Source organism: Mizuhopecten yessoensis, unplaced genomic scaffold (assembly GCF_002113885.1).
Source record: "Mizuhopecten yessoensis strain PY_sf001 unplaced genomic scaffold, ASM211388v2 scaffold11063, whole genome shotgun sequence".
NCBI lineage: Eukaryota > Metazoa > Mollusca > Bivalvia > Pectinida > Pectinidae > Mizuhopecten > Mizuhopecten yessoensis.
Window position 1 is genome coordinate 90,681 of NW_018408860.1, and position 10,111 is coordinate 100,791.

The 10,111-nt window shown below is 35.2% G+C and overlaps 1 protein-coding gene across 1 annotated transcript; it reads right to left on the minus strand.

Annotated features, from left to right (window-relative positions):
• Positions 1-3,099: 3,099 nt before the first annotated feature.
• On the minus strand, positions 3,100-7,445 carry LOC110465224 (heat shock 70 kDa protein 12B-like). The gene is made up of 2 exons (XM_021520900.1): positions 5,825-7,445; positions 3,100-5,121 (listed from the first exon to the last, which is right to left on the minus strand). The coding sequence occupies exons 1-2, from the start codon at positions 6,559-6,561 to the stop codon at positions 5,106-5,108; spliced, it is 753 nt and encodes a 250-aa protein (XP_021376575.1). The 5' UTR covers positions 6,562-7,445; the 3' UTR covers positions 3,100-5,105.
• Between the last annotated feature and the right edge of the window lie 2,666 nt (positions 7,446-10,111).

Below are 10,111 nucleotides of genomic sequence, written 5' to 3' on the forward strand. Positions count from 1 at the left end.
ATAGTTGCGTAAATTGAAACAACACACATGGGTGCTGCGCCAATGACTTACTATATGTACCACGTATTCAGGTTGTTTATGCGGAGGTAGATGCGATATCATCACCTGCTATGAGGTTTCAATTCACAGTAAATTGAATTATTCGCGCGTATTGAGTATCTAATTTAGTGGTCTGTTTCAGATAAAGTCGGTTATATTTTTCCATTTAAAAGAAGTGATAACACAATGGAACAAATAATTCGCTTGTATTTAGGGGATAGTACGTTGTTTTGAGTGGCTATATTGGCTATTAGAACATGAAATTTGGGTTTGATCTCGAGACCGATAGGTCGAGAGTTTAAACCAAAGTTCATGTTCTAATCGCCAGTATAGACACGAAAAACTACGTACTATCCCCATTCTAACACACCTTAACAAATATACTACGCTAACATGTTTAGAAGCATTGTATTTCCTTGTACAAAAGTACGTACATGTATAAGAATACTTTGTGACCTGAACTGGCGACGTGTCAATCTGCAGCGGACTGACCAATCGGTAAGAAGCTTTCAAAAGTCGGTCATTTGGCCCCGCCCATACTGGCGAGCGCTCGATCTGTGTTGACGAGGCGGAATATTTGGATTGTTCGTGAACGTCCTGTTACCGAAGTTTATACGACATATTTGGCTTGGTATTGACCAAGTTCTTACATTTCCATGTCAGTATGCATACCAATCTGTGCTTATCGACAAAATGTTGTATAGATTTGTGAAGAGTTTTGTGTAAATGCATACGACACATGTGAAATGCTTCTGTTGATTTGGGATCTAAATATATGCCTTCACACGGATAGAATGAACGTTTCAGTAATAAATGGAGGTAAGACGAAGGAATGAGTACATTTTACTTATAAATTCATTCAACAAATACATTTCATCCGTCGTTTACTTTCTGTTCTGTTGCCTGCTAGCCTTATCAGCGGGATTTCGCTAAGAGGCGAGCTTGACGCCATATTGTTTTGGTTTGAAACGGGGCGTGGCTTAAGTGCGATGGGAGGACCTTAACACGATTGATCATGATTCTATCGCAGATTAAAACATGGTCCGTATCCAATCAAAGCACGCGTTGCAAACGAATCGTGTTAGAATGTGAAACAAAAGATGTCGCTAAAATAGAAAGAACGTTTTGTTTGTCTTCTGTGGAGAGAAATCCGTTATCAGTGCGACATAAACACGTAAGAAACCAGTTGATATAATCATGATATAAACATAGATTAAACAACGCCTATCTGTTTCACCTAACTGAATATATGCCGTAATCTCCTGAAAAATAGGAAAACAATCAGGTCGGTACATAGCGGTTTGGACACTTAATCGTAAACACAGCGGATATATCTACACTAATTCATAGGTGTGAATCATATTTATATCGGGGGATTTAATGATTAAAGGTATCACATGAAGGCTTTAATTTACCCGCAGGTGGTGGTAAAACTGGCCTTGTACTCGGAGTACATTTGTAAATTGAGCAATACTGCATACGCTTTGGGATAATATACATGTCGACATTTAACAGGAAACAACTGATACAGGAAACACTGGACAACATTTGAACACTTTTTTTGAAAGCTATATGTAATGATTGATTGTTCTGTTAATAATTTAAAAACAAAATGGCGCAACTTGTTCAGGTCTTCCTTATTGCAAGATACGATCCATGTTTATTGTTGCATGTAAGGTTCTGTTTGTCATTGTCTCTTTGTATTCATATTGAGTTCAGACATTTTTTCCTGGTATTGTCTGGAATTGTGTTGAGTTTGGGTCCGTTTTCAGGAAAACGTTTTTCATGCTTAATCATGGATGTTGTGGTTAAGCTTCTTTTCTTATAACTTGCTCAAATAATGTAGGACGATCAAACGTCAAGCTTGAATAATGAAAACAGTATTCAGATTAAGTCAATACACAATTCTTCCAAGTCATTGATAGAATGTCATCTTTTGTTAGTACGGGTACAATAAATTTAACTTGAACCTTGAGTATGATAATGAAAACAATTTCAAGAATTCGGTCCCAGATTTTGTTTCGATCTTTAATAGTACTTAACTGAATTCAGATGTTGTCTTTGTGCTGACTAGTAATTTGCGAATTCGGATATTGTTTTTGTACTGACAAGTATTTTGGGGGTTTGGATATTGTCTTTGTGCCGATATTCTCTGTGCTGACAAGTATTTTGGGAGTTTGGATATTGTATGTGTGCCGAAAAATAAATTTTGAGTTTAGATATTGTCTTTGTGCCGATATTCTCTGTACTGACAAGTATTTTGGGAGTTTGGATATTGTATGTGTGCTGTTAAATAAATTTTGAGTTTAGATATTGTCTTTGTGCCGATATTCTCTGTACTGACAAGTATTTTGGGAGTTTGGATATTGTCTGTGTGCTGACAAATAAATTGTGAGTTTAGATATTGTGTTTTCTAGTATTTTCTTACTTTCTATAAAACAGTTTTATTATCACTTTTCTTATTCTCTATAATAATTATCTCTTAGAAATCATCTATTTCGCTATTGGCACTATTTTATCAATATTAATATTCATAGCTTAATTGATTATGTTATTTTCAAATAACTTCTATTATATCTATTGGCCCTCACGTCATACCAGTATTACGCCCATATATATCAACATCCTCACAAATTCCAGGATGATATATGTACCTGGTCAACCTTACATAACATGAGCTAATGTGCACGTGTATGACATCGTCTGTCATGTGTTTAATGTCATCGGACATATGTATGGGGCCTCCATCACAACAAGTTGAGTTTGCTTTACTCATTGATCTTAGACAATTGAAAAAAAGCTTTCGTCACGGTAGATACTAATATCCAACTTGGACATCATGTTTTGATGACCAATTGACACTTCAAATGTTGAGAAAACAAAATAGATCCCCTTCGATGTCAACACAAATAACTATCATTTTCACGTTAACACAACACGCTAATGTTGCGTGCTACAAATTGTGCCAATACTCAAACAATTCATAAATTTTGCAAGCCCAAGATTCTGTTATCCATAGGAAAATTACACTGTACGGAAAATGATTACAAACCCTAAATGTTCGAGGTATAAGGTATTTTTTTTTTATTTGTTTCAGGAAATGAGAATATTCACAGATGCACAATACAAAATATCAATAAAATATCGATGATCTGGGCAACAATATACCGTGCATTGTTATATATTATGATATGATAAAAATGTATTGCTACATTTTATAGGAACTGCTTGTTACCGATCCTTTTAATGTAATTGATAACTGATCGACCGAATGCTCGTTTCATTTAATCGAACGAGTGATTCATAAACAAATTACAATCGTGGAGTTTATTTCTTTTGATGATGTTATATAAGATCGTCATACGTTATTTTATAGTTATTTTATATAGAATACTGAGAAAATTTAGCATGATAATATATGACAATAATGAAAATTGAGCAGAATGAAAAAAATATAAAAAACCGGTATTATTATTATTGTATGTACCAGATGTAGTGACAGATACCTGGCGACTCAGCATGAAACAATCATACACGACAGCAATGCGAACATGAATAAAAATGTCATGAACGATGTTTCGTTAATAACTACAGAGGGTCTCCTCTCTTATCCTGCATGTGTTATATTGAATCTAGTGAGATGATAGTATACAAATAATGTAAAACATAATTGAAAAATAAATCATTAGTAACACGTATTTCATCATTAAACCACTAGCTTCACATTGATCATGTCTTTAAATGGACAGATAATATACTTAGCTGACAAAGTATGCTCTAGCATATGCATAATATATTGCGCATGGCTCGTCAGACCGATAATTAACTGTTTCCGTCGTCATAACATTGTGACAATGGCAAACAATGTTTTTGGTTTCCTGAAATGAAGAAAGGGTTTTTCGTAGCAGTAAAACATTTTGATTTTCCATCAGTTAAGTTTGGTTTATTATGATTATGATCGAACCGACTGTTTGGAACAAAAAAGGTGTTTTACTCTTAGGTACTGAACATACATAGTCTGTCCTTGATGTTTTCTATAGGACATTGTTGTCAGGTTTCGTAATCATTTTCAACACTTTTACGAGTTATAACGAGCAAAATTTTGAATACCGGTATATTGCACCAGAGAGCGTAACATTTTATATATTCAACGGGGAAACACATAACATTTTCTAATATGTACATAATAATTGCAACAACAAAACTATTGCTGCATCTACAAAGTGCAGGAAAGGATTAAGCAGCGTAGTCTTTAGCACAATAATGTGATGTCGTTATGCCTAACAAGAAGGCTGAGCGAAATTCTGAATAGTTTCTGGATGTTAATCGAAAGTGTGTTTAATTATCTGCCAGGATTTTATTACGGAAGATATCGATATAACTGAGTGTATGTACTGAATAGTTACAAATAAACGATTTATTCTACCGGAGTTTATTTGCAGCGGAACAGAAAAACCCAGCTTTAAATGCAGTGAATAGAAAACACCGTTCTGATTGGTTTATACATGTAAAATCGATACAGGACTTTATGTCATAACGTATGTAGATGTGATATTCCAATTGAGATTATATCAAATGCAAATTTCCTATATTTAAATTACAAAAATGTGATATTTTTGCTATACCACATGTTTTTGAAACGGTAACACCTATTTAGAGTAACAAATTGTTTACATTATCTAAACTTCACATCTGAAAACAATGTGCTGCAAGCACGTAAGTGTATCAAAACTCCCCTTATTCCTCTCACAGATAAAAATTCTGTAAATACATAAGAAAATGTCGTTCGCCAATATCCACAGTGAGTTCTAAGTGTTTAAGACAAGTTACATGATAATGTAAGCAACAAAGATACCCAAAATTAATGGTAAGCAGTACTATTCTAAAGCATGAAAAATAAACAGTCTGGCTAAATACACACCGCAAATGTCAAGGACAACTGTTGTCACACAATGTGTCACATGTTTCTCATACTAGGGATACCTCATTGGTATTGAACGTTAGTATGTCATATATGACTGGTTTAACCATGCATCATGTCCTGGATATCTGTCTTTGGTTACGGCTCACATCACACCATATCTGAAAGGGGAAGTTTATGATGCTATCAACGCTTGTCTCAGTATATTTTGAACATCGGAGTAAATCTGAATACATGTGTCCTTTCTGTCAGGAGAGTCTAAGAGATATTCTTAGTTCAGATTTGATTTGAACACGTGCTTCAATCAGCATCATTATCTCAAATTATAAAGAGGATATTTATTGCTTTCCAGTGGTAACCGTAATTCCTTTTTTATGAGTGTGAAGCACAAGTGAAAATACAGACATATTTTGCCATACGAGTAACAGGGCAGCCATTACATTTGATATTAATTACTTTTTTTAAAAGAGAACGACAAAATACCTATGCGAAAAACAAGATGTAGGATTACGTAGCTTCAAGAGTGATCTGATACGTTTTGCTTTCAACATACCACAGTATTTTAAATATATATTATATATCACGCATTCATATTTTGTTATATTTCAATTGTAAAAACACAAAAGAAAATTAAATTCATCAATTGATCACTTTTGATTTTAAGCTAATATGACCTTTTCTACGCTAGTGAATAACTATCCTGATATAAACTGATATTCAGTGTCAACGTTTCACTGTATAATGGAATAATTCACCTTGTGATATTTGTTTTGTTACATACATTGCATATTAAGATAAAATGGGTGGAAGTATATAACCTGAATATTATCATTTATATACATAATTCCAATCTGAACAACTTACAAAAAAGGAAAAGTCGTATCATACAGTTGTCCAGTTGCTTTTTCTGTGATTTCGAGGACAATACCATTGTCCTGGAATGTCAATGTTTTGTTCAACTCCACTGGTCCTTGCATTGAACTGGCTAAATGTACTGTCATAGTTCCCAGTGGTGTGCAGCCGTCATCGTCTATAAACCGTGGTTCCTGTCCTTTTGATACGTATATTGTGACATTCAGCGTGCCATCCTTTGGGACCAACACCTGAACGAGGTGAGACACCTTGTATCCAGATGATACAGTAACACCCCTTTCTTGAAGCGTGTAGAATATATCTTTACATCGGATTTCTCCGTTGAGAACCATAAGTTTGTTCAGAGGATGTTCTTTATTGTTGAACATTGGCCAGTGTTGACAGCCATAGGTATACCTTGTCACCGTGGGCATCATGGCAATGTGCCCGTATAGTACAGATCCCCTGCTAACAGCATAATCAGCCTGATGGGGTATGATAATCCGCTTTTTACCAAACTTTTCACGGATTGTATTCTGGACAAGTTTATATTCTGCAAAACTCCCAACCACAAATAAGTCATTCACATCATGGGATTTTTCTTCTGTCAAGATTTTGTCGATGCGTTTAAGGATTTCCCTTATAGTTGGATCAAAAAATCGTCTAAACAGTCTATCTGAAATCTTTAGTTTATCACCTATAACATGCAAGTCTTCACCATAGGGAGATGTCTTCACAGCCTCTCTCATTTCTAGCTTGTGTAATAGAAATGGAGGAATGCGGATTATCTCTGGCTTGTCATGAAATGATATTTTCTTTCTTTCAAAATCACGGAAAAGATCGTTGTATTCCACCACATTTTCGATCGCAAATATCTTGAAATTATCTTCACCAACAATGCTTGCAATAAAAGATTCGAATTCGTCGTCTATTGATTTCCCACCAATCGGGACCTCTGCGGCCGAAAGAGGTTCATCAACATTTCCGTCGCACTTTTTCTGATAAACAGTGATGTCAACAGTTTCATCTGAAAAAAAAGTAAAAACTAGTAAACAAAACAAAATCAATAAATGAATGAAAATTGAACACACTATTATTAGTGTTTTTTTCTATCAGATGTTCAAATATATATTGCAGCGCTTATTCAATCGAAGATGATGTAAACAAGGTTTAGCTTGTCAACCCGATATTATAGTTTAACTACTTTACAGTACTGTTGAAGCTTTAAGTTCCATTTTAACGCATCGTCTACATATCGCCAAAGCATTATTTGCGCAGCGTTGTCGTTTGTATTGGATCGATGGCGTGTATCAGATTGAATTGCATCACATCACATCGTCTTTTTAGACGATTGGATCGTATGGTCCGTTAATTTTACAAAATAAGAACGTAAACGACACGAAGATCAATAATCAATTCAGTTGTTTTGAATTGTGGTAAAACGCTAAGGAATAGTTTTAAAATTACATATTTTGATTACATATTTGGAACAAATAATCATAAACAGGGTAAATTAAAATTTTTGATCTTGAAAACAAATGCGACTTTCAGAAAAAATGAGATAAGATATTTCGTAGAGCCCTGCTTTGCAATATATCACTTTTGGCCTAAATGTTGAACATTCGCCCGGGTGATGAAGGCATTGGGTTCTGTCGCAAGGCCAGGACCTACGAAAGTCCTTAAACTGGTGTTTATTATTAGCTGCTTTACGTTCAGCATTTAGAGAAGTGGCAACAACTGGTTTATCTGTTGGCGGTATAATGTGACGGAATGGTGTGTTGGATACCTTCGGCATGGTATTTCAGTGAGATAGCACTATACAGTCGGCATCAGTTAATATGTTTAGTACAAATGACCATAAACAAGATAAAGCTATACAATTAATTTGGAAAACAAAGGCGACTGTCAGAAAAATAGGAGAAGAAATAATCACCCTTTACGCAGATAATGCGGACTATTTAATTACATAATGTTAATCTGTGGAATAATTGAGAAAACAAATGCACATTTCACGAATGGGTCTGTGATACTGTGTAATCAATTCCACAGTTCATAACTAATGATTCACACATAATTGAAATTCAATGAGGCGTTACTCTGTGAATTGCCTCAAACGAGAAGTAGCGTAAAGCGGTAAGGTCCTACATGTACATGGCTCTGACAGATGAGTGTCCTCACTCTTATTAACAGCACGTGAATAGCGTTTTGATTTTTCCTATCTAGTAACGCAAGCCAATTTTAGCCCTTAAAATCAACCCCAATAGCAGTTGTTCCCCCTTGATATTTATATTGATATGCACAATTTTAAGATATTCTATCAATTAGCAGGTTACATTCAAAGTTACCTGCGGGTTCCGATACAGGTTCAATGGTGACTAATAACCGGTCAAGTATTATTAAAAACAGCTGTCGCCTTTGTGCTGACTAATACTCTACGCGTTCCGGCTGCGTATTGCCCTTGTAGGGGCTAAACTAACAAGTGAAACAAAATATATAAATATAATGGGGTCATGAAAAAGCCTTACCTCAAATGTCGTACCAACAGACCAATGGAAGACAAACACCGCTACTGTGATATTTTCCTCAGGTTGGTAAGTATTATGAGAAGTAATTTTTACACAACAAATAACATTTTCTATGTGACGTTTCGATGACTAGTACGATATGTACACTGTCACCTGTGTGTGCATACGCATCAGTGGTCATTTGTCTAAAGAAGGTGAAAATGTACATAAACCTTTGACCCGATGACCTCGGAATTTTGTCATAATATAGCCTGCATATTTTGCTAAAATACTCTAATGTATGTATATGCAAAATACCTACCATTTTTGCAATAATTAGCCTATTCAATAACATAGTGCATATGTGAACTTTGACCTCACGACCTTGGAGGTCTGTCACAACGTAGCCTGCATAATTGGCTACGATACTCTGATGTTTATGTGTATAAAAACTATATACCATTTGCGAGATAATTACCATTTCAGTACCGTTATTCGTTATTTGTAATCTTTAACCTTTTACCCCACGATCTCGGGAGTTTGTCAGTAGAGTAGCTCGCATTAATACCTATAATATCCCAATGAATATGAGTATACAAATTACCTACTGTTTCCAAGATAATTACATTGTTGCCATTTCAGTAACGTTATTCATAAATGACCTTTACCTCTGACCCCTAAGTCCCGGGAGTTTGTCAGTAGAGTAACTTGTATTAATGCCTACAATATTTCAATGTAAATGTGTATATAACATGCCTGCCGTTTCCTAGATAATAAGCCATTTCAATTACGTAATTCATTCTCGAACTTTGACATCTGACCCAACGACCTCGGAGGCTATCAGTAGAGTAGTTTGCATATGTGTATAGAACAAATTCCTACCATTTCCAAGATAATTAGCCATTTCAGTAACGTAATTCATCTGTGACCTTTGACCTTAGACCACAAGAACTCGGATTTGACCCTAAGACATCGGAATGTTGTCAGTAGAGTAGCTTACATTAATTCCTACAATATTCCGATAAATATGAGATACAAAATACCGCCCGTTTGCGATATATTTAGCCATTTCAGTAACGTAATTAATTCGTGACCTTTGACCTTCGATACAATGACCTCAGCAGTTTGTCAGTAGAGTACCTTTTTTTCAAAGTCTACAACATTGAAATGTATATGTGTATACAGTACCGTCTACAGTAGGTAAGGTCCATTACTCTAGTAAATATTGAAGGACCACAATGATGTTTTGATCGACACAATATCATTTGCGGGACAACATGTGTGCAATGTTTCATCAAAATCCATACGTAAACCAAGCAGAAGCAGGAGATAAAATATTTTGTGTACGGACAGACAGACAGACAGACTTCGTTGCGGGGGTATAATAACCTGTGTCGGCAGAGCGGGATCAGGTGTGTCTATATATTGCAGAAAATTAACTGGTGATAAGGTTATGTAACTGTTTAGGTAAAGTGTATGTTAGTTAATGTATAAATCACATCCAATGTATGTATCCCTCCTATATCTTATAAACCTATATATATATATATATATATATATATATATGAAAAATAGAACAAAAGACAGAGATAGCGTCTCTAGGCCTTTCTCGGGTTGATTCCCCGTTCATCAGGAGACTGTTTATTTTGAAAACAGGTATTGTGAGGTCATAGTTGTTTACACAAGAAAGTATGACGTCATCAATAATGCAAAGTCATTATGACGTCACAGAAGGCATACACATAAATCCATGACGTCAACAACAATACAAGCTAAATTGTGACGTTACATTACT

Excerpts from the sequence above, each read along its gene's own strand:
- LOC110465224 (XM_021520900.1), bottom strand. The coding sequence starts at position 6,561 with ATGAGAGAGGCTGTGAAGACATCTCCCTATGGTGAAGACTTGCATGTT.